The sequence below is a fragment of the Rhinopithecus roxellana genome, chromosome 2 (genome assembly GCF_007565055.1).
Source record: "Rhinopithecus roxellana isolate Shanxi Qingling chromosome 2, ASM756505v1, whole genome shotgun sequence".
Taxonomy (NCBI): Eukaryota; Metazoa; Chordata; class Mammalia; order Primates; family Cercopithecidae; genus Rhinopithecus; species Rhinopithecus roxellana.
Window position 1 is genome coordinate 21,898,641 of NC_044550.1, and position 24,870 is coordinate 21,923,510.

At 39.0% G+C, this 24,870-nt stretch overlaps 1 protein-coding gene and 1 pseudogene across 4 annotated transcripts in view; one reads left to right on the top strand and one right to left on the bottom strand.

The window, feature by feature from the left end:
* The window catches only part of SEC24B (SEC24 homolog B, COPII coat complex component), a 111,785-nt gene extending 87,171 nt beyond the window's left edge, over window positions 1–24,614 (top strand). For all 4 annotated transcript variants that reach the window (XM_030915959.1, XM_030915965.1, XM_030915969.1 and 1 more), the window contains 13 exons: window positions 2,202–2,320; window positions 3,023–3,078; window positions 3,324–3,530; window positions 7,034–7,157; window positions 7,558–7,716; window positions 8,816–8,989; window positions 9,819–9,929; window positions 13,361–13,536; window positions 14,461–14,598; window positions 15,719–15,823; window positions 16,674–16,766; window positions 22,566–22,669; window positions 23,716–24,614. In XM_030915959.1, coding sequence (XP_030771819.1) covers window positions 2,202–2,320; window positions 3,023–3,078; window positions 3,324–3,530; window positions 7,034–7,157; window positions 7,558–7,716; window positions 8,816–8,989; window positions 9,819–9,929; window positions 13,361–13,536; window positions 14,461–14,598; window positions 15,719–15,823; window positions 16,674–16,766; window positions 22,566–22,669; window positions 23,716–23,830 — 1,681 coding nt within the window. In that variant the 3' untranslated portion in view covers window positions 23,831–24,614. The remainder of the gene's footprint in view (window positions 1–2,201; window positions 2,321–3,022; window positions 3,079–3,323; window positions 3,531–7,033; window positions 7,158–7,557; window positions 7,717–8,815; window positions 8,990–9,818; window positions 9,930–13,360; window positions 13,537–14,460; window positions 14,599–15,718; window positions 15,824–16,673; window positions 16,767–22,565; window positions 22,670–23,715) is intronic.
* LOC115896304 lies at window positions 973–1,099 on the bottom strand (annotated as a pseudogene).
* Window positions 24,615–24,870: the final 256 nt, after the last annotated feature.

Here is a 24,870-nt window from a genome sequence, read left to right on the forward strand (position 1 = left end):
CTGTCCCAAGTACTTTGGTGGTTCCAAAAGGTTCTCCTCTACCATATGAGCTTGAAGAGTCCTTGCCCTGTTGAATGCTACTTCTAGTCACCATAGTCTTCATATCACTGATCTTGGCCTGAAAGGAAACTGATAACATTAAGATGTTCAAGATTTTAAAAATTCAGAGATATTGAGAGATTTGCTTTTAGTGTTTGTTGCTTCATGTACTTTAGTCACAAGTGCTTCAAAAATAGCTTTAACAGTGAGTGGCGGCCGGGCGTGGTGGCTCAAGCCTGTAATCCCAGCACTTTGGGAGGCCGAGACGGGCGGATCACGAGGTCAGGAGATCGAGACCATCCTGGCTAACACGGTGAAACCCCGTCTCTACTAAAAAATACCAAAAAAAAAAAAAAAAAAAAAACTAGCTGGGCGAGGTGGCGGGCGCCTGTAGTCCCAGCTACTCGGGAGGCTGAGGCTGGAGAATGGCGTAAACCCAGGAGGCCGAGATTGCAGTGAGCTGAGATTGCGCCACTGCACTCCAGCCTGGGCGACAGAGTGAGACTCCATCTCAAAAAAAAAAAAAAAAAAAAAAACAGTGAGTGGCAATGGAAGACTACTCTACAGAGATGATTGGTTTGGCTTGTTGCTGGTTTATTGTTGATTTTTTTTTTTTTTTTTTGAGACAGAGGCCTGCTCTGTTCCCCAAGCTGGAGTGCAGTGGTGTGATCTCTGTTCACCGCAGCCTTGACCTCCCAGGCTCAAGTGATCCTCCCACTTCAGCCTCCTGAGTAGCTGGGACTACAAGCGCACACCATCACACTCAGCTAATTTTTGTATATTTGGTAGAGACAGTGTTTTGCCATGTTGCCCAGGCTGATCTCGAACTCCTGAGCTCAAGCGATCCACCCACCTCAGCCTCCCAAAGTGCTGGGATTATAGCCACTGCACCTGGCCTGTTTTTGTTTCTAAATACCAAGTTTTAATCCCCCAAGAGGGTACACCATTCTTGGAGGTACTAAAATACCAGGTTGATGCATAGAGTGGATGGAGCAAGCTCCTATTGCATCACTATGCTCCAGAAATCCATTTAATCTATTAGCCTTGTATTGAAAAGTATGAAATAGGAGCCACACTGAGAGAGATGATTGACAACTTGTAAATTAAATAGACTGTGCAAAACCAAAAGTGTAAAACTGGGAATGGAAAATGTTTTAAAAATATTTCTATTTGATTATAGCAGGAAATAGAAGCATTGGAAAAGTAAAAGAAAAAGAAAGTGATAGAATAGCAACAAATGTATAATGTGTTTTTGGAAAGGGCTCTGGAAACTTCTTTGAGAAAGAAGAGTTTGATGCTGGAGCAGTTTCAGCTCAACTTCATTTATTTTTAGCTTGGAGTAGGTCAGTAGTCTCCTCTAACCAGTAATAAATGACCCCACCCCTCAGTGATCTTAGAAGTCTTGCAGGAGTGAAGATTAGTATGTGGAAACGTCATAAATATTAACCATATTGGTAAGCTGAACATCCACATAACTTGTGGCATTCTGTTCTCTGAAATGCTCTTGACCCACCTTGCAGACTATATCTGAATACCGTGATTAGTCATCCATAGCAGTGATAATGCTTCTTGCTTTGATGCATATTCTATTTTGGCATCCTATAATATCCAAAGATATTTTAAAGGCATTGTTAAAACAATAAATTACATAACTCAAGTTAACATAGTTGGTAGTACTTAGTAATATGCTTCTGTAAGGTGAGGTATCTATCTTATTAATAAAGCTTGACAGGCAGTGAAATGGTAATTTATTCTTTTATACTGTGGCATCGACTTTTGAAAACAGCTCTAACAACATTTTAAAAGATTAATGATAGATAAAATGTTTCGGTGTTCATAAATGTGGTTTTTGTGTAAAATTTTACACATTAAAATCTGATTTGCAGTATATTCAGTCTTTTCTTGGAAAGTACTAATTTCTCATTCTGCCCTTAAAATGCTTAAGCAAGATACACTATTGTTCTAATACTGGAACTGAAAGTAAGTTTTCACCTTGGTCTTCTTCTCTGATATATATTTGTTTAGATAGGGATAATTTTTCTGTCCCCTGTAGAAAAGCATATGTGTAATTATCCTTGGACTTAAATTACTATTTCATTATTTTCTGAAATGAAACGTGTTACTGAGTACTCTGAATTTAAAATTGTCATTTTTATCTTTAGGCTTCCTGGAGATTCACGAACAAGAATAGGATTCATGACCTTTGATAGCACTATTCATTTCTACAATTTACAAGAAGGATTATCACAGCCTCAAATGCTGATTGTGTCTGATATAGATGGTAAGCAGTCAGTAAAATAAAAACCTTTCTGACTACGGACTTTGAAATCTTTGGATATTATAGGATGCCAAAATAGAATATGCATCAAATAAATGCTACTTTATTTTAATATATATCTTGCTATATGTTGTGAGGATAATGTCATGCACTTTAATATTTGTTCAAAATAATTGTTTTTCTGGGAATACTTGATTCTAAGTTATTTATGCCTGTGTATGTATTATACACATGTATGTATAATATATACAGAGTGTGTATATTTAATAAAGCAATATTAGGTGGGCGTGCTGGCTCACGCCTGTAATCCCAACACTTTGGGAGGCCAAGGTGGGCGGATCACCTGAGATCAGGAGTTCAAGACCAGCCTGGCCAACATGGAGAAACCCTCTCTGCTAAAAATGCAAAATTAGCCAGGCGTTGTGGCGCTTGCCCGTAATCTCAGCTACTCAGGAGGCTGAGACAGGAGAATTGCTTGAACCCGGGAGGTGGAGGTTGCAGTGAGTTGCAGAAGTTGCAGTGAGACAAGATCGTGCCATTGCACTCCAGCCTGGGCAACGAGAGCGAAACTCCATCTCAAGAAAATAAAATAAATAAAGCAAAATTATAGTACACATTACATGTGTGACCTGATAAAAACTTCAGGATTTTCTAATGTATTCTTTTGATTCGATTTGTTGATTAAAATGTATGTTTTCCCTATAGATGTTTTTCTACCTACACCGGATAGTTTACTTGTGAATCTATATGAAAGTAAAGAGGTAAGGTTGATTTTCTTAAAGCATAAAATGTAAAAATGTATTGTGACTGGTAACTAAAATGTTTAACATTTATTTACTTGATATATTAATATTACAAATAATAGACAATGTAAATGGCGTATCTATTGACTCCTCAGTTCCAGTCCCTAGAAATACAGTGACGCATGATACACTATGGAATGTTTTAAAAGAAGATTATTCCTTTGCCCTCTCAGTAATTCAACTTTTGATCTTTGTTTTCTCAGCTTATAAAAGACTTACTGAATGCATTACCAAATATGTTCACCAATACAAGAGAAACACACAGTGCCCTTGGTCCTGCACTTCAGGCTGCCTTTAAATTAATGTCTCCAACAGGTGGCCGTGTGTCTGTATTTCAGACACAGTTACCTTCCTTGGGTGCAGGACTTCTGCAATCCAGAGAAGATCCTAATCAGAGATCAAGTACAAAGGTATTTTATATTTAGCTTTTTGTCATATTCAAGATTGTGTAATTATTTGTTTATTCTACTTTTCTAATTCATTAATAATAAAAAACTGGCAAGAGAGTTGGGTTTTTTTTGTTTGTTTGTTTTTTGAAACGTGGTCTCACACTGTCGCCCAGACTGGAGTGCAGTGGCACGATCTTGTCTCACTGCAACTTCTGCTTCCTGGGTTCAAGCGATTCTCCTGCTTCCGCCTCCTGAGTAGCTGGGATTACAGGTGTGCGCCACCATGCCTGGCTAATTTTTGTAGTAGAGACGGGTTTCACCGTGTTCGTCAGGCTGGTCTCAAACTCCTGGCCTTGTGATCCGCCTGCCTCAACCTACCAAAGTGCTGGAATTACAGGCATGAGCCACTGCGCCTGGCCGCCAGAGAGTTTTTGTTTGTTTTTGTTTGTTTGTTTGTTTGTTTGAAACAGTCTTGCTCTGTCGCCCATGCTGGAGTGCAGTGGCGCGATCTCGGCTCACTGCAAGCTCTGCCTCCCGGGTTCATGCCATTCTCCTCCTCAGCCTCTGGAGTAGCTGGGACTACAGGTGCCTGCCACCATGCCCGGCTAATTTTTTTGTATTTTTATTAGAGACAGGGTTTCACAGTGTTAGCCAGTATGGTCTCAATCTCCTGACCGCGTGAGCCACCCACCTCAGCTTCCCAAAGTGCTGGTGTTACAGGCGTGAGCCACTGCGCCTGGCGAGAGTTTTTAACTCAAATTATCTTTTTGGTCTTGTGTCACAGTATGTTCTTTTTATTACTTTGTAAGTCATAGAAATTTATAAATCATTTAGTATAACCCTTTCATTTTATAGATGAGGAAGTAGAGTATCTAGGTAAATGGTTAAATAACTATTTAATGGTAATGGTAGTGCGACTTGATTTTCTGACTCCAGTATTATTTTCTATTACATAAGTGGTAAAACTTACTAAATGTATCTATTGTAATTCAACATGCTCGTACTAATAAACGTTTTAATTATAAAGATAACACAGATCATTGTATAACACTTGGAAAGTGGAGAAAAGCATAAATCACCAATAATCTAACGATACTAGCATTTAGTTATACAAACATACAAATAAGCATAATTGGGCATCATATGTGTGTGTGTATATGTGTGTGTGTGTGTTTTTAACTGACCTTTTTCATTGGAGAATATATTGTGAGCATTCTGTGAAGTCACAGAGAAAGTAAATGTGAAAATAATCAATTAATTGATTGCTTTTCAGCTATTAAATAGTTGTCTTCAGAATTTTTTTCTTTTGTTTTTTAAAAGTAGAGACAGCATCTTGCTGTGTTGCCTAGGCTGGCCTCAAACTGCCGAGATCAAGCAATACCCCTGCCTCAGCCCCGCGAAGTGCTGGGATTGCAGATGTGAGCCAGAGCTGTATTTGCACTATTTTTTTATAAAAGGGCTGGGTGTGGTAGCACCTGCCTGTAACCTTAGCTACTCAAGAGGCTGAGGCTAGAGGATCATTTGAGCTTAGGAATTCTAAACCAGCTTGAGCAATGTAACGAGACATTTTAAAAAATAACAATAACAGCCAGGTGCAGTGGCTCACACCTATAATCCCAGCACTTTGGGAGGCAAAGGAGGGTGGATCACTTGAGTCCAGGAGTTTGAGACCAGTCTGGCCAACATTGCAAAACCCTATCTCTCCTAAAAATACAAAAATTATCTGGGTGCAGTGGTGCATGCCTGTAATCCCAGCTGCTTGGGTGGCTGAGGCAGGAGAATCGCTTGAACCAGGGAGGCAGAGGTTGCAGTGAGCTGTGATCACTGCCACTGCACTCCAGCCTGGGCAACAGAGCGAGACCCTGTCTCAAAAAAAAATAAAATAAAACAATAATAATAATGAGAGGAATATATGAAGCTGAACATTACTTGGGTTTTATGTGAAGATTTGGTCAGGGCATTTTTAAGCCCTTATTTCAAATAATAAATGAACTACAATAGTCATTTTTCTTTTGTACAAGTTCTGTCTGGCCTCAACATATATTTGAGAACATGTCATTATAAGTAGTTATAAGTGCGAATTAAACACTTTTAATAGTGTCATAAATCTTTAGCCACATAGCCAGTTTTGCCTTAGGATAAATTCCTAGAAGTGAAATTATTGGGTTAAAGGGCATAATCTTTAAGTTATTAAAGAATGTTTTGTTTTTTCGGGTTTTTTAATCAACCTCTCTTCTTAAGGACTCTCATCCTGTAACCTCCATTAAGTAGTGTTGCTTTTTTTATTCTTCACCAATATGCTAGAGAAAAAAGGCACCAGCCGGGCGCGGTGGCTCAAGCCTGTAATCCCAGCACTTTGGGAGGCCGAGACGGGCGGATCACGAGGTCAGGAGATCGAGACCATCCTGGCTAACACGGTGAAACCCCGTCTCTACTAACAATACAAAAACTAGCCGGGCGAGGTGGCGGGCGCCTGTAGTCCCAGCTACTCGGGAGGCTGAGGCAGGAGAATGGAGTAAACCCGGGAGGCGGAGCTTGCAGTGAGCTGAGATCCGGCCACTGCACTCCAGCCTGGGCGACAGAGCGAGACTCCGCCTCAAAAAAAAAAAAAAAAAAAAAAAAAAAAAGGCACCATATTTCACTCTTTATAGAAATTGTATTTTAAAATTGCATTTGAGAAGGAAGCTAATTTTAAAATAATTGTATATTTTAAACTCATCAACAAGTGTAGCTGGCATTTAGTTCGTTGACCCATTACAATCCATTATAAATTACTGTGGTGTTTTGAACATAGGAAGCTGTTATGTATTTACTGAATCCTTTGATAGAGTTTTGTTTTGTTTTCTCATTTAACTTTCAGAAATATTCTCTGCCTGCCTGCCTGGGACGCTAAAGTTTCAGTATCTGTTCTGGTTTACATATTCCTTCATATCCTTAATTCCTTATATTAGAGTACGCTCTAATATAATCATCATGCAGTGTAATTAAGAGGATTGAAACATTTTGTTAGGAAATATTGCATGGTGATTAAGAACTTGGAGACTCTCTCTAGTGTCACCTCAGCTCAAGTCTTCTCATTCCAAAAAGAAACACCTTCCTTAATCTTTTATTCTTAAGTTATGTAACAATATTTAATAATGGTTAGCAGCACTCATTCTGTAGCCAGATTTCTTGGGTTTGTATTCCAATATCCATCCCTCAATATCTATATAATCTTGGTCAAGTTACTTAATCAGTTATCGCCTCAGGTTCTTCGTCTGAAAATGTAGTTAATAAAAACCATATGAGATGTGTTATGAAAATTATTTAATTTGTGTGAAACATCTTAGTGGTGGCACATAAGTGTTTTTTATAAAGATTATCTATCATTGTTATTATCACAGGAAATCTGCACCAAATGCCTAGACATTTAAAAAGCTCCTTAGTTTGGTAGGGAGGCAGAGGACATCCTTTTTATTATAAAAGTAACATGAAAACATGAGCATAAAGATTTCTAGCTCTTACTTTATGATCTGTTGACTTAGGTGGTACAACATCTTGGCCCTGCAACTGATTTTTATAAGAAGCTTGCATTAGATTGCTCAGGACAGCAAACTGCAGTGGATTTGTTTCTTTTAAGTTCACAGTATTCTGATCTTGCTTCGCTAGGTAAGGAAAGTCATCATGTGTACATTTATTTAAATAAACGTTTTTAATGCATACTTAAATCTAAACTCTTCAGTAAGCATTCTCAATATTTTAGGGAGAAAGGCATGTGCATTAGATAGACAATATCTATGAAAACTACCAGTAAAGTTTAAAGCACTATACAAATATAAAATGTCACTAGTATTTTGTTTATATAGCATGATTCCCTTACCATTCGGCTCAACAGGAAAGTTTATTGTGTATTTTATAGATATTACTGTTTTCTCAGATTTGTATGTTCTTATTTTGATGGCTTAGGTTTTCTCATGACTTAGATTTCTTCATAATGTGAATCTGTACTACTGTTGGACAAGTAGAATATTATTTCTGTAACTAATACTTTTTGTATTTCTCTCTAAAGCTTGCATGTCCAAGTATTCTGCAGGTTGCATCTATTATTATCCATCATTCCACTACACTCACAATCCTTCACAAGCAGAAAAGTTACAAAAAGACCTGAAACGGTATCTCACAAGAAAAATTGGGTTTGAAGCTGTTATGAGAATAAGGTGTACTAAAGGTATGAAGTTGTGAAACTTTGACTTTGATACAAGTATTTAATATAAAGTATAAGTGAGCATTCCATGTATTGACTACCTCTGACTGTTCTTTATGGAAGACTGTTTGATCTGGTTAGCCATACCATGTTTTAAATAGATAATAGTTATCGAATAATCCTTGCCCAATTTTTAAAAATAACTTGAATAAGTAGACAAAAGTAATGTTTGGTTTACTCAGAAGAACCTAAGAGAAAGCGTATATTAGAAATGATTTTAGAAGGAGAATTAGGAATAGGGAAGATCTTAAATAGGAATTGTCAAATTAAGGGTCTTTGCCTTCATAATCATTTAATGTACACTTCCTTGGTTTTATGTGAATATTTGTTGTTGTTGTTTTTTTTTTTTTTTTTGAGACGGAGTCTCGCTCTGTCGCCCAGGCTGGAGTGCAGTGGCCGGATCTCAGCTCACTGCAAGCTCCGCCTCCTGGGTTTACGCCATTCTCCTGCCTCAGCCTCCCGAGTAGCTGGGACTACAGGCACCCACCACCTCGCCCGGCTAGTTTTTTATATTTTTTTAGTAGAGATGGGGTTTCACCGTGTTAGCCAGGATGGTCTCGATCTCCTGACCTCGTGATCCACCCATCTCGGCCTCCCAAAGTGCTGGGATTACAGGCTTGAGCCACCGTGCCCGGCCGTGAATATTTGTTTTAATCCTTTATTTTAAACCTAGGATGAGTTATATAGTAACCCTCATTTGTTTAATTTACAAAATTTGTTTTGTAAAACCCTCATTTGTTTTACAAATTAAACCCTCATTTGTTTAATTTTGCAAATTAAACAAATGTTTAGTCAGATTATGTCTGACTTCAAGTCACATGTGAGAAAATGTAAATAAGGTTAGGTGTCAATACAACTGAAATGTATAGTCTGCCTTTTATATAATGTCCACTGGTTTTTTTTGAATTAATATTTTAGAAACTCTGTCTACACTTGAACCTTACTCCCCAGTTATCCTTTTGATTCAAAATCATAAACATCTTTGACTTTAAAAAATAACTTTAGGTTGAGGTGAAGATATTATTGTTAACTTCATTTTTTTGTATCATTTTCTCTTTTTTAGGTCTTTCAATGCACACTTTTCATGGTAACTTCTTTGTCCGTTCTACTGATTTGTTATCCCTTGCCAACATCAATCCTGATGCTGGATTTGCAGTGCAGTTGTCAATTGAAGAAAGTTTAACAGATACTTCCTTAGTATGTTTTCAAACAGCCCTATTATATACATCAAGCAAAGGTAATGTTAACAGAAATGAAATATAGTCTGCAACAGTAATTCTCCCTCCTTTCACATGGCCTTTAGTGGAGTGGGGAAAAAGAAAGAATACACAGTGGGAAGTAATGGAATTTGTATTAGTTAATCAAATATATGTTGTTATTTTCTTTCTTTTTTTACTCTCACTTTTAAGTCTTTAAATAGTACACTTTTTTAATTTATGGAAGACTTGTATTCCTAGAATCTCGTTTCAGAACAATTCATGCTAAATCCAGCTATGCCATTCTTTGTATTATTTCTTGCTCCATAAAGTAAAAAACTGTTTAGCAATTAAGGCCTTCATTTGTTACTTGACAGTTAAGTTTTCTGATATTTTACTCTGGGATATAATTTAGAATGAGTGATATAGCATATGTTCATACTCTGCAGATTTGGAGAGTGTTTAATTTTCTTATAAAAATGTTAATTGTAAAACTTTGTTTTTACATCTCAAAATCCTGTTGGTGACATAATCTACCCAAAACACTGACTTGAATAAAAATTCGACTTGTGGCGAGGTCAAGAGTTCAAGACCAACCTGGCCAACTGGTGAAACCCCGTCTCTACTAAAAATACAAAAATTAGCTGGGCATGGTGGCGGGCACCTGTAATCCCAGCTACTTGGGAGGCTGAGGCAGGAGAGAATCACTTGAACCCAGGAGACAGGTTGCAGTGAGCTGCGGTCACAGCATTGCACTGTAGCCTAAGAGACAGAGCAAGACTCTGTCTCAAAAAAAAAAAAGAAAGTATTCGACTTGTTTGCTTTGTTTTATTTCCTTTTTGATCTAATGTATTTTCAATGACTTTTTAGGTGAGCGGAGAATTAGAGTACATACACTTTGTTTGCCAGTGGTAAGTTCACTAGCAGATGTATATGCAGGAGTGGATGTACAAGCTGCCATCTGCCTTCTGGCAAACATGGGTGAGTAAAAATGGAAGGAACAGGTGAAATGTATTTTTCTGTCTTGAAAACTGAAGCTTGTCTGGGGGCAGTGGCTCATGCCTGTAATCCCAACATTTTGGGAGGCCGAGGCAGGCGGATCACGAGGTCAGGAGTTTGAGACCAGCCTGGCCAACGTGGTGAAGCCCTGTCTCTATTAAAAATACGAAAAATTGGGGCCTGGCGCGGTGGCTCAAGCCTGTAATCCCAGCACTTTGGGAGGCCGAGACGGGCGGATCACGAGGTCAGGAGATCGAGACCATCCTGGCTAATACGGTGAAACCCTGTCTCTACTTAAATATACAAAAAACTAGCCGGGCGACGAGGCGGGCGCCTGTAGTCCCAGCTACTCGGGAGGCTGAGGCAGGAGAATGGCGTGAACCCGGGAGGCGGAGCTTGCAGTGAGCTGAGATCCGGCCACTGCACTCCAGCCTGGGTGGCAGAGCAAGACTCCGTCTCAAAAAAAAAAAAAAAAAAAAAAACGAAAAATTAGCCGGGCGTGGTGACAGGTGCCTGTAATCCCAGCTTCTCAGGAGACTGAGACAGGAGAATTCCTTGAACCAGGGAGGCAGAAGTTGCAGTGAGCCAAGACCGCGTCACTCCACTCCAGCCTGGGCAACAGAGCAAGACTCTGTCTCAAAAAAAAAGAAGGAAACTGAAGCTAGGGTTTTCTCTTATTTAAAAAGCATATGTTTTACATTTTTATTTACTGCAATGTGAATCAGTCTGTCCTCACATTTCTTGCTTAATCTTACTTTCAGAATCTTTGAGAGAATTCATAATCTCTAAAAATGTGGTGAAAACTGAAATGTCCTTCAAATAATGTATGCACAAACCATGGTACAATCATACAATCAAATATAATTCAGCAATAAAAAGGAATGAACTGTCAGTACTTAAACAAACATGGAAACATGGATGCATCTCAGAGACATTGTGCTGAATGAAAGAAGCTGGACTCAAAAAGCTGCATAGGCCGGGTGTGGTGGCTCACGCCTGTAATCCCAACACTTTGGGAAGCCGAGGTGGGCAGATCACTTGAGGTCAGGAGTTCAAGACCAGCCTGGCCAACATGGTGACACCCTGTCTCTACTAAAAATACAAGAAAAATATTAGCTGGGGTTGGTGCTGCACGCCTGTAATCCCAACTACTTGGAGGAGGCTGAGGCAGGAAAATCCCTTGAATCCAGGAGGCGGAGTTGCCGTGAGCGGAGGTCGCACCACTGTACTCCTGCCTCAGTGACAGAGTGAGACTCCATCTAAAAAAAAAAAAAAAAAAAAAAAGCTGCATACAAATAATTCCATATATATGACATTCAAGAAAAGGGAAAATTGGAGTTGAGGCCGAGGAAAGGTTTTACTACAAAGGGGCAAGTGTAAGGGGATAATTTTGGAGTGATGTAACTGTTGTGTATCCTGATTGTGTAGAGATTACATGGTTACTCATTTGACACATAACCACTACAGAACGGTACTTAATTATTTGTAAGTCTAAAAAAATCCTTTTGAGAATTAACATAGCACTTAAATGTTTTCAATGAATTTGCCTTGTAGATGAACTCAGACATGAAACAAGCCTTGCTATTTCCCATGCAGTCCTAGGGAAAGAGAGTCATTAATACTAATTTGGGGAAAATTATGATAGCATTTACTAAAGGATCCAAATTTTTTTAAATAACAGAAGCATTCAATCAGTCCGGGTGTAGTGGCTCATGCCTGTAATCCCAGTACTTTGGGAGACTGAAGCAGTAGGATCACTTGACTTCAGGAGTTCAAGACCAGACTGGTCAATGGGGTGAGACCCTGTCTGTATTAAAAATACAAAAATTAGCTGGGTGTGGTGGTGCACACATGTGGTCCCAGCTACTCAGCAGGCTGAGGCAGGAGAATCTGTTGAACCCAGGAGGCAGAGGTTGCAATCAGCCAAGATCGCATCACTGCACTCCAGCCTGGGAAACAAAGGGAGACTCTGTCTTGGTGGCAGGGGGGAAGAAGGATTTAATCAGATTCTCTTAAATATTTAACTAAAATCAAAAGCTTGTATATTTCTTTCTTAATTTTAACTTTTTTTTTTTTTTTTTTTTTTGAGACGGAGTCTCGCTCTGTCGCCCAGGCTGGAGTGTCGTGGCCGGATCTCAGCTCACTGCAAGCTCCACCTCCCGGGTTTATGCCATTCTCCTGCCTCAGCCTTCTGAGTAGCTGGGACTACAGGTGCCCGCCACCTCGCCCGGCTAGTTTTTTGTATTTTTTAGTAGAGACGGGGTTTCACCGTGTTAGCCAGGATGGTCTCGATCTCCTGACCTAGTGATCCGCCCGTCTCGGCTTCCCAAAGTGCTGGGATTACAGGCTTGAGCCACCGCGCCTGGCCCAATTTTAACTTTTGTTTTTGATTCAGGGATATGCAGGTTTGTTATGATGGGATCATTTGTACCCCAAACCTCAGGATTCATATTTTTTAGGTATAATTTTATATATGGATTTTGAATTAATTATGCCATAACCAATTGTTTTTTAATATAATTTTATTTTTAGTGGTTGGGCATATATTTTATAGGTTATCCCTATTTTAATAGAATATATTATTGTAGAAAAATAAGTTTCACATGTGTCTCTTCAATGGCTTCATGAAAACTTGTGTTTATTTTTCCCTTTCACAAAATGTGTTGGCTTGGAATGCTTTACAAAAATTGTAGAGGATCACAAAGTATAATTCAGATTGCAGAAATTACATTGGTTGAGCAGAAAAAAATGATACGTGTGACTTGGCATTTGAGTAATGGAAACCTTTCCAAGGCTTTTTCATAAGTAAATGGAAAATATATATTTCATTAATGTCAACAGGGGCTACATGTTTTGGGGTTTTTTTGTTTTGTTTTTAGACAGGGCCTTGCTCTGTTGCCCATGCTGGAGTGCAGTGGCACAATCACAGGTTACTGCAGCTTTGACCTCCCAGGCTCAAGCAATCCTCCTACTTCAGCCTCCCAAATAGCTGGGACAGCAGGCACATGCCACTGTGCCCAGCTAATTTTTTTATTTTTTGTAGAGATAAGATCTCACTATGTTGCCTAATCTGGTCTTGAACTCCTGGTCTCAAGTGATCCTCCCACCTTGGCCTCCCAAAGTGCTTGGATTACAGGCATGAGCCACCATGCCCAGGCTAGCTAAATGTTTTTAGACTTAAGAGATTAAAACAAAAATGTCCAAAAGAATCTAGACTTGTTCTGATTGTCACATTTACTTCAGAAAAAAATGTATAAGAAGACACTTGAAATGAGGGAGCAGATGAAATACATTTTTCCATCCTAATAACTTAGCTGAATTTTGTTTCTTAAATAATGCATATCAATTTTCTCTCTTATAGTGCCCATTGGATTCTAATGGTTAAAATACCTTTCACTTTGGTTGCTTTATAGCTGTGGATCGGTCCATTTCATCAAGTCTATCAGATGCAAGAGATGCCTTAGTGAATGCTGTAGTGGACTCATTGTCTGCATATGGCTCAACTCTCTCAAATTTACAGCACTCTGCACTGATGGCACCCAGCTCCCTCAAGTTGTTTCCTCTCTATGTTTTGGCCCTTCTCAAACAGGTAGCTTTTTTATACATTGATATATTTAATATTGTTTTTTAAAATTCTCAGATATTTATATGAAGAAAGGAAATCTAGGTTGTCGTTCTCTAATGCTTAACTAGAGGATTATTCACTTTGGCATTGAAAGGGTTTTGAAGAATAGAAAAAGATCAATGGGGCCATGCATGGTGGCTCACCTCTAATCCCAGCACTTTGGGAGGCCGAGGTGTGCGGATCAACTGACATCAGGAGTTCACAACCAGCCTGGCCAACATAGTCAAACCCCTTCTCTACCAAAAATACAAAAATTAGCTGGGCGTGGTGGCACGTGCCTGTAATCCCAGCTACTCTGGAGGCTGAGGCAGGAAAATTGCTCGAACCTGGGAGGCAGAGGTTGCAGTGAGCCAAGACCACGTCACTGCACTCTAGCCTGGGCAACAGAGCAAGACTCCGTCTCAAAAAAAAAAAAGAAATAAAAGATCAGTGGAAAATGAAGGTATACAAATACATGATGACTTTAGTGAAACCATATTCTCTCTTCTTTAATGTGTGTGAGCAGTTTGCATAATGGTGCAGTCATAGCTCACTCTTAATACGTCCTTCTGGAAAGAGACTCTTTAAGGACAGGAACTAATATTTATCAAGCATCTTTCCATGTCTCTGGCACCATAAAAGGTGTCACTGCATCATTTTATTTAATCCTTTCAACAGCCTAAAGAGGTATTATTTTCCCTGTTTTTCTCATGATGACAATATAGCTCAGAGGAGCTAGGTAACTTGCTCCAGCATCACATACCTGTTAAATGTCAGAGCTGAGAATTGAATCCAGGTCTGTCTGATTTAAAGGTCATGCTTTTTCCATGATTGATAGTGTATATTTGTTTTAATATTTGTCCACCATATTTGTATTTTACTTGAAAACATTTATCTTTTTCCTTGTAGAAAGCATTTAGAACGGGTACAAGCACACGGCTGGATGATCGTGTATACGCCATGTGTCAGATAAAGTCTCAGCCACTTGTTCATCTAATGAGAATGATTCATCCCAACTTATACAGGATAGACAGATTGACAGATGAGGTATGCATTTTAGTGCATTTGAAATTTTTAAATTTGAATATATTTGAGTGTCTTGTTCTACAGCTAAGATGACAATATACTATCAACTGGTTTTTCTTTTTAACTCTTTTCCCCCTTGTGGTAGTAATACATTAAAGAAGGACACTGGCTGTGGATCTGATTGGAAGGCAGGACTCTCAGATACCATCAGTGGTTAAGGAGTTTTAAAAAATGGTTTCACATTGGAAGTAATTTGTCTTGTAGGTTTGGTTATAATATGTATTACAAAGCTAAGTTCTAGAGTGGACATTTCCATTTATATTTGGTAGATGTTGACCGCTTCTCTTTTTTTCCTTTTTTTTAAATTTTATTTTAAAGACAGAATCTTGCTCTGTTGCCCAGGCTGGAGTGCAGTGGTGAGATCTCGGCTCACTGCAGCTTCTGCCTTCCAGGTTCAAGCAGTTCTCCTGCTTCAGCCTCCCGAGTAGCTAGGATTACAGGCACATGCCACCATGCCTGGCTAATTTTTGTACTTTTAGTAGAGACAGGGTTTCACCATATTGGCCAGGGTAGTCTCAAACTCCTGACCTCAAGTGATCTGCCCGTCTCGGCCTCCCAAAGTTCTGGGTTTACAGGCATGAGCCACCATGCCTGGCCAATACTGACTACTTTTGATAAGATCATTTGCAATTTTGATTATATAGTAAACCAAATCTGGTATCCAATAATAATTTTAATGTGCAAATATGTAGTGTCTTTTATCTTCCCCATGTGAAAACTGTATTCTTTGGAATTAGTATTAATTCCAAACATCATGTTATGTTGCCAAAGAAATGTTAAAAAGTAGCTGGCTATGCATCAGAGCCAATAGTCACACTTGTAATATATTCTGACCCCACCTTAAAAGGGAAGGGAATGTGACTGATCATTTTATGTATTCATGTTTTTACTTTTTAAATTTGAATACATTTGAGTGTGTTGATTCTACAGCCAAGGTGGTAGCATATAATCAGTATTTTTTATATCATGCGAACTCTGAAGTGTTATTTTCCAGTGCTTCATAAAGGATTAGTGACCATTAGCCCCCAAACTGCGATGATAGTAATGTAATCTCATTCACATTCTGTCTTTTTCTTTTCAGGGTGCAATACACGTTAATGACAGGGTTGTACCACAGCCACCTCTTCAAAAATTGTCTGCAGAGAAGCTGACAAGAGAAGGTGCTTTCCTTATGGACTGTGGCTCTGTAAGCACCCTCTACTGGCAAAGCTTAACACTGTTTGAGCTGACCAAAAATAAACACTTCTAGGGTCCAGCTGTTACCACAGAGCAGGCAGTGAAAGGTGCATTAGGATTAGGAGCTGAAATTGGTAACTGGCACTAGAGGTCAATTTACTTTAAACTTTTCTATTTGGACTTCATTTTATACTGATGTTATTGATACTTGTATTAATAATACTGATAGAGTAATACATTTTAATATAGATTATTTACCGTCATGAATTATGTATACTTGATGAAGAGAACTAATGAGGTAAATTCCTATCTTCAGGGACTTTACCATCTAGAGTCTAGAATTTAAAAGTATTTCAAGAGTTTATCTAGTTCAGCTTACATCCATTGTCAGAAATCTAATTAATGATTAGGAGTTCAAGAGAAATCACTGGGCAGGGGTAGTTGTTAAAGGGTGTCAGAATGGTTAAGATGGCTTCAAAATGATGCCTTATGAGCAGAAAAAGGATTTGGATAACCACAGAAGAGGGAGAAATGCATGAGTGAAAATACACAGAGAGTAATGAAATAGTGGATGGGAAATACATTGAGTCAGTTATACTGATTAAAGGATTATATTTCTATTGGGAAAATAAGTGCAAAAGGTAAAATATATTTTATGGGAAGCCTTAACATTTAATCAAAGAAGATGTGAACCACTCTGGATTCTTACATATAGATTCACAATGTAACAGTTATAGATTTCCTTTTTACTCTTATGTTTGTTCCTACCTTATTTGAGGTGATAGTTTCGAGAACATTAGCTAAAATGAATTCTCCTGACTATTAGGGAGTTTTAATGTTTTGTTGCTTTTTGTTTTTAGGTTTTCTACATTTGGGTTGGGAAAGGCTGTGACAATAACTTCATAGAGGATGTGCTCGGATATCCTAATTTTGCATCAGTACCACAGAAAATGGTCAGTAGATTTTATACACCAATAACTTTTTCTTTGCTTGTTTTTTTTTTTATTGATGTAAAATTCATGTAATATTCACCATTTAAAAATGTACAGTTTAGTGGTTTTTGGTATTACACAGTGTTTTACAACCATTACCACTATTTAATTTCAGAACATTTCTATCACCCTAAAAGAACCCCATTCTCCCAGTTCTTCTTCCCTATCCCTGTCCCCAGGCAACTAGTAACCTGCTTTCTATCTCTGGGTTTGCCTGTTCTGGATATGTTATATAAATGGTAATACATGGCCTTTTGTATTTGGCTTCTTTCACTTTCTGTAATGTTTTTGAGATTCATTCATGTTGTAGCTTGTATTAGTAGTTCTTTTATTTATTTATTCATTTATTTTTCTAGACAGAGTCTTGGTTTGTCACCCAGATTGTAGTGCAGTGGCTCAATAATGGCTTACTACAGCCTCGACCTCCCAGACTTAAGTGGTCCTCCCACTTCAGCCTCCTGAGTAGGAATCAGTAGTACTTATATCAAAATAACTTTCAAATGGATCAAACATTTTTTTTTTTTTTTTTTTTTTTTTTTTGAGACGGAGTCTGGCTCTGGCTCTGGCTCTGTCGCCCGGGCTGGAGTGCAGTGGCCGGATCTCAGCTCACTGCAAGCTCCGCCTCCCGGGTTCACGCCATTCTCCTGCCTCAGCCTCCCAAGTAGCTGGGACTACAGGCGCCCGCCACCTCGCCCGGCTAGTTTTTTGTATTTTTTAGTAGAGACGGGGTTTCACCATGTTAGCCAGGATGGTCTCGATCTCCTGACCTCGTGATCCGCCCGTCTCGGCCTCCCAAAGTGCTGGGATTACAGGCTTGAGCCACCGCGCCCGGCTGGATCAAACATTTAAACGTAAAAAAGGAAACCATGCAGATCACTAGGAGAAATATTTGTGAATTTTTTTTTTATAGTATTAAAACAGGCCAGGCGCAGTGGCTCATGCCTGTAATCCCAGCACGTTGGGAGGCTGAGGCCGGCAGATCACGAGGGCAGGAGATTGAGACCATCCTGGCTAACACGGTGAAACCCCGTCTCTACTAAAAATACAAAAAAAATTAGCCGGACGTGGTAGCAGGCGCCTGTAGTCCCAGCTACTCGGGAGGCCGAGGCAGGAGAATGGCGTGAACTCGGGAGGTGGAGCTTGCAGTGAGCCGACATCGCTCCACTGCAGTCCAGCCTGGGCAACAGAATAAGACTCCATCTTAAAAAAAAAAAAAAAAAATTTAAAATGGGTAAGGCTTTTGTGTGTGAGTCAGTGATTCAAAAGATCAATAAATCTGAAAGCACAAATATAAAACATTTCTATTTGGTAAAAATAAATAAAGCCAAATGCAAATGACAAAATCTTAAGATTATCTGTAACTCATAAGACTGAAAACGGGTTAACTTCTCTATAAAGAGTTCTCTTACCTCAGCCTCCTGAGTAGCCAGGACCGCGGGAGTGTGCCATCACAGTTGGCTAATTTTAAAACTTTTTTTCGTAGAGGTGGGGTATCCCTGTGTTGCCCAGGCTGGTCTTGAACTCCTGGGCTCAAGCAGTCCTCCTGCCTTGGCTTCCCAGAGTGCTGGGATTACAGGTGTGAGCCACAGTGCTTGATCAGTGTGTTCTTTTTTATGGCTGAAAAACAGTCCATTGTATGGACATACCACATTTTGATCATCCACTCATCCATTGATGGATATTTCAGTTGTTTCTACTTTGGGGCTATTGTGAATAGGGCTACTATGAATGCTTGTGTACGAGTTTTTGTGTGAACATATGTTTTCAGTTCTCTTGGGCATATCCCTAGGATTAGAATTACTGGGTCACATGATAACTCTATGTTTAACTGTTTGAGGAACTGCCAAACTGTTTTCCAACAACTTTAGCTTTGGATTTAAATTATTTTGCTGGGCCGGACACGGTGGCTCACACCTGTAATCCCAGCACTTTGGGAAGCTGAGGAGGGCGGATCACAATGTCAAGAGATCGAGACCATCCTGGCCAACATGGTGAAACCCCGTTTCTATTAAAAAATACAAAAAAAATTAGCCGGGTGTGGTGGTGGGTACCAGTAGTCCCAGCTACTTGGGAGGCTGAGGTAGGAGAACCACTTGAACCCAGGAGGCGGAGGTTGCAATGAGCCGAGATTGCACCACTGCACTCTATCCAGCCTTGGTAACAGAGCAAGACTCCGTCTGGGAAAAAAAAAAAAAAAAGGTGGCTGGGCGCGATGGCTCATGCCTGTAATCCCAGCACTTTGGGAGGCTGAGGCGGGCAGATCACGAGGTCAGGAGATCAAGACCATTCTGGCTGGCCGGGTGCGGTGGCTCAAGCCTGTAATCCCAGCACTTTGGGAGGCCGAGACGGGCGGATCACGAGGTCAGGAGATCAAGACCATCCTGGCTAACACGGTGAAACCCTGTCTCTACTAAAAACTACAAAAATCTAGCCGGGCGAGGTGGCAGGCGCCTGTAGTCCCAGCTACTCGGGAGGCTGAGGCAGGAGAATGGCGTGAGCCCGGGAAGCGGAGCTTGCAGTGAGCTGAGATCCGGCCACTGCACTCCAGCCTGGGTAACAGAGCGAGACTCCGTCTCAAAAAAAAAAAAAAAAAAAAAAAAAAAAGACCATTCTGGCTAACACGGTAAAACCCCGTCTCTACTAAAAATAAAAAAAAAAATAAAAATTAGCCGGGCGTGGTGGCAGGCGCCTGTAGTCCCAGCTCTTAGGGAAGCTGAGGCAGGAGAATGGCCTGAACACGGGAGGCGGAGCTTGCAGTTAGCCGAGATCGCACCACTGCACTCCAGCCTGGGTGACAAAGCGAGACTCTGTCTCAAAAAAAAAAAAAAGTTACTTTGCTTATACTAAACACAAATTTTTCAGTAGGATTTTACTGAATTGTGCTAACCAGTACTAAGGAAATATGATTCTGAAAACAGATTTGTATAATTAATTAATTGAAAGGGAAAGCTGGCCTACCTTATTGTTAGATAATGTAAATATGTCCTTTTTCCTGAAATTAATATAAATTCAGTGTAATCCTTATTACAATCTGTCATTGTTTGATTTTTTTAAAAAAAATTGACAAATAATCCAGGATTTCATTGTTAAAACTCAACAAACGAGGATAATAAGGAAACGAAAAGGGAGAATAATGTCATCAAAGGGGGAAATATATGAAAAATAAATTCTAAGTAAAATAGTAAACCTTATTCTGAAGCTGTAGTCATTTAAGGACCATGATACTGGCACAGTAAACAGATCAGTGGAACAGAATAGAGTTCAGAAACAGGTCTAATTAATGAAAAATACAGTGTGGTAAAGATTGCATTTAAATTACTGTGGGGAAGTGGAATATTAGAAAAATAATCTTGGGACCACTGATTAGTCATTAAGGAAAAAACAAGACGATATTTACCTTATTCCTTACATCAAAATGACTTTCAAATGGATCAAACATTTAAATGTAAAAAAGGAAACCATGCAGATCACTAGAAGAAATATTTGTGCATTTTTGTTTTGTTCTGTTTTGTTTTGTTTTGGAGATGGAGTCTCGCTGTGTCGCTCAGGCTGGAGTGCAGTGGCGCAATCTCAGCTCACTGCAAGCTCCGCCTCCAGGGTTCACGCCGTTCTCCTGCCTCAGCTTCCCCAGTAGCTGGGACTACAGGCGCCCGCCACCATGCCCGGCTAATTGTTTATATTTTTAGTAGAGACGGGGTTTCACGGTATTAGCAAGGATGGTCTCAATCTCCTGACTGTGTGATCCCCCAGCCTTGGCCTCCCAACGTGCTGGGATTACAGGTATGAGCCACTGTACCCGCTGAATTTTTTTTTTTTTTTTTTTTTTTTGAGACGGAGCCTTGCTCTGTCACCCAGGCTGGAGTGCAGTGGCTGGATCTCAGCTCACTGCAAGCTCTGCCTCCCGGGTTTACGCCATTCTCCTGCCTCAGCCTCCGGAGTAGCTGGGACTACAGGCGCCCGCAACCTCGCCCGGCTAGTTTTTTGTATTTTTTAGTAGAGATGGTGTTTCACCGTGTTAGCCAGGATGGTCTCGATCTCCTGACCTCGTGATCCGCCCTTCTCAGCCTCCCAAAGTGCTAGGATTACAGGCTTGAGCCACCACGCCCAGCCTTTTTTTTTTTAATAATATTAAAATGGGTAAGGCCTTTGTAAGTCGGTGATTCAAAAGATAAATACATCTGAAAACACAAATATAAAACATTTCTATTTGGTAACAATAAATAAATAAAGCCAAAATACAAACAACAAAATCTTAAGATTATCTGTAACTCATAAGACTGAAAAAGGGCTAACTTCTCTATGAATAAAGTTCTCTTAGAAATCTTTAAGAAGACATTCCTTCCTTTCGGCCTCCTCCAAAGAAAACTGGGTAAAGGATTTTAACAGGCAATTCATAAAGGAAAAATAAAGTAGAGGTCATATGAAACAATATTTAATCTCACTCATAATTAGGAAAAAATAGTAATATAGCATTTCTTTCATTTACCAGATTGTCAGAAATTTTTAAATTTGATAATAGACAATCATGTAGACAGTATAGGGCAATGGACACTGTTGAGCACTATTGGCTGGAATATATAGTACTTATGTAACCTTTTTAGAGGGCGATTTGACAGTGTCTGTTAAAATCATGTTCTTTATGACACAGTAAATTATTCTGCAAAGAATATATCCCGTAGATGTATTCATGGAAGTAGGCATATATACACACATGCTATAGTATTAAATAATAGCTGTGCATTTATTAAAAAGAATACAGTCTGGGGCACTGTGCCATGCACCTGTGGTCCCAGCTACTTGGGAGGCTAGGAGGCTGAGGCAGGAGGATTGCTTAAGCCCAGGAGTTCAGAGCTGTAGTATACTATGACTGCACTTGTGCACAGCCATTGCACTCCAGTCTGGGCGACGTAGCAAGACCCCATCTCTTAAAAAGAAAAAGAAGAAGGATACAGCCTGAAGTGAATAGTGTTCATGATATGATCCCCATTTGTATTTTCAAAACTGTTTGTATACTTAGTAATAATTTAGAAAACATCTGAAAAAATTCACATCAAAATGGAAATGGTTTTTAAAATTTTGCAGGAATTACAAACATAATTATTCCAAACTTGCCTATTTAAATTTTGTTACATACTACATTTTTGAATTATTTAATTTACTGTTAATTTACTATTTAATTTACAGTTGGCTTTGAAAAAGAAAAGTAAATCTTACCTTTTTATGTATATATGTGTATAAAAAAATAGACTTTTAGGTCCTTTTAAAATAGTCTTGCATATAGTTTTAAAATATATTTACATATCCACACTGTACTTTAAAATTCTTTGCCTTTAAATTAAAGGAAACATGAAATTCTCCCAGAATGGCTAATTTTAGAATAGGATATAATATATAATTGCTAAGGGAATTTGGAATTTAATGGTATCCCCCTTCATTTGAACATTTCCTCTGGAAGAAGCATAAAGGCACCACACAGTGCTGGTGACATGCTAATTGTTTATGTTTTATTGACTTAGCAAGACAAATATAGTCAGTTAAAATGTCAGTGACATACTTGTCATTGCACATATTTTATTGACTTATCCACAAAAATATAAACAGATTTTTCAACAGTTTAAATAATTTGTGTAGTTGCTGCTGTTGAAGCCAAGAAATAGAGTGCTGGCAGTTGGGGGTGATAGTAGGAATCACGATTTTGTTCTAATACTGCTGAAGTCTGTGAGAAAGGAAATAGTTTCCTAATTGTATTTCTTTTACCAGACACATCTTCCAGAGCTAGATACACTTTCATCAGAAAGAGCCAGATCCTTCATAACTTGGCTTAGAGACAGCAGACCATTAAGTCCAATCCTTCACATAGTAAAGTAAGTACTTTTGTAACTTAATTGTGAAGTTGTCTTTCCTATGTAGTCTGTGGAATTGCTTGTCTTCAAAACAAACTTTAAATAGTATCGAAATATATTCTGGTGGCAAAATGTTGTTTCTTGATTTATATCCCCTGTATTCCATTTTCTGACATCTCCATATATTAGTAATTTTTAATTTTTATTTAATTTGAGATAGAGTCTCTGTCACTCAGGCTGGAGTGCAGGGCTGCTACTATCACAGTTCACTGTAGCCTGGACCTCTCATGCTCAAGTAATCCTCCCAACTCAGACTCCCAAGTAGCTGGGACTGCAGGCACTTCCCTCCACACCTGGCTAATTGTTAATTTTTCTTTTTTTTTTTTTTTTTTTTTTTTTTTTTTTTTTTTTTTTTGAGACGAAGTTTCGCTCTTGTCATCCGGGCTGGAGTGCAATGGCGCGATCTCAACCTGCTGCAACCTCTGCGTCCTGTATTCAAGCGATTCTCCTGCCTCAACCTCCCAAGTAGCTGGGATTACAGGCGCCCACCACCATGCCCAGCTAATTTTTGTATTTTTAGTAGAGACAGGGTTTCACCATGTTGGTTAGTAGAGACAGGGTTTCACCATTGGTGAAACACCATGACCAAGGTTTCACCAGGCTGGTCTCGAACTCCTCACCTCAGGTCATCTACCCGCCTCGGCCTCTCAAAGTGCTGGGATTACAGGCGTGAGATACCACACCCAGCCAATTTTTATTTTTATTTTTTTTTTATTTTTATTTTTTTAGCGATGGGGCTCTTTCTATTTTGCCTAGGCTGGTCTTGAACTCCTAGGCTCAAGCAGTCCTCCCACCTTAGCCTCTTAAAGTGCTGTGATTATAGGTGTGAGCTACCATACCCGGCCCAATAATTTTAAAATATACAGTTACTCTTTTTAGAAATATGCACTTTTATTTTATTTGTATAAATATACAGGATACAAGTGTAATTTTATGAGATAGATTGCAAAGTGGTGAAATCGGGGCTTTTAAATATGTTTAGACAAATGCCCTTTTCTTTCTTCTAGAGATGAGAGTCCTGCCAAAGCAGAATTTTTTCAGCATTTGATTGAAGACCGGACAGAAGCTGCATTTTCTTACTATGAATTTTTACTTCATGTTCAACAGCAGATTTGTAAGTGAAGTAGAAAAAAATTGAATAAGAAAAAGATCTATAACCTAGGTAAAGCATAATCTGTCAGAGAAGTACGTGGGAAATTTGAAATGAAGGCATTTGTGAATACAAGATGCAACGCACAGCACTCTGTCTGAGGCTTTGGTAAAAAGTAAAGGGGAAGAAAGAACTTGACAGATCTTTTTCAACTCACATTAATGGTAACGATGATGCTGTTTCACTAAGTATATTTTGAATTGGTTTCTACACATTTCCAGTAGTATGACAGTACAGTGCTCTGTTCATTGCAAGCTGGCAAATTTATGTAGCTATGTGGAATGATATGTCATAATGTAAAATTAGATAAATTCTTTTTTCTTATAATTAATATAACATTTCTGGACTCGAACTCTGGCAAGAGATGCCAAAAGACAGTGGTACCATGTTATTTGTTTATATGAATTACTTTTTAACAAGGAATGTTTCTTATTCATTAAATGAATTCAACATTTTCCCTGTAAAAACAATAGAGTTTCAGTACATGAACTATAGAAAAAATCTATATATAATGTACATAAATGTTACATTTGTAAAAAAAAATGTAAAAATGTAACTATAGAATATGAATTGCTTAAACTGTGCTGCATTGTTGGATGACAACTCTTTTTGTCACAGTTAGAGAATGAGGTTGACTAATGCATATTACGAATTGAGTCCACAAAGGAACACAAACCTATTTGTAATTCTGTTAAATCTTTTATGTGGATTTATTTATGATCAGCCTACTAATTAAAACTATTTCGCTTGACAGTATGGTTTGGTGATTTTTTGGGGTTTTTGTTTCGTTGGTTTTTTGTGGGGATTGGTGGATTTTTTGTATGCAGAATGTATTGAATTTACTAATTGGGGAAGTGCAGTGATACTGCATTTCAGTTAGTAATATATATGAATCAGGCCAGGTGTGGTGGCTTATGCCTGTAATCCCAGCACTTTGGGAGGCCAAGGCGGGCAGATCACTTGAGGTCAGGAGTTCATGACCTGCCTGGCCAACATGGTGAAACCCCATCTC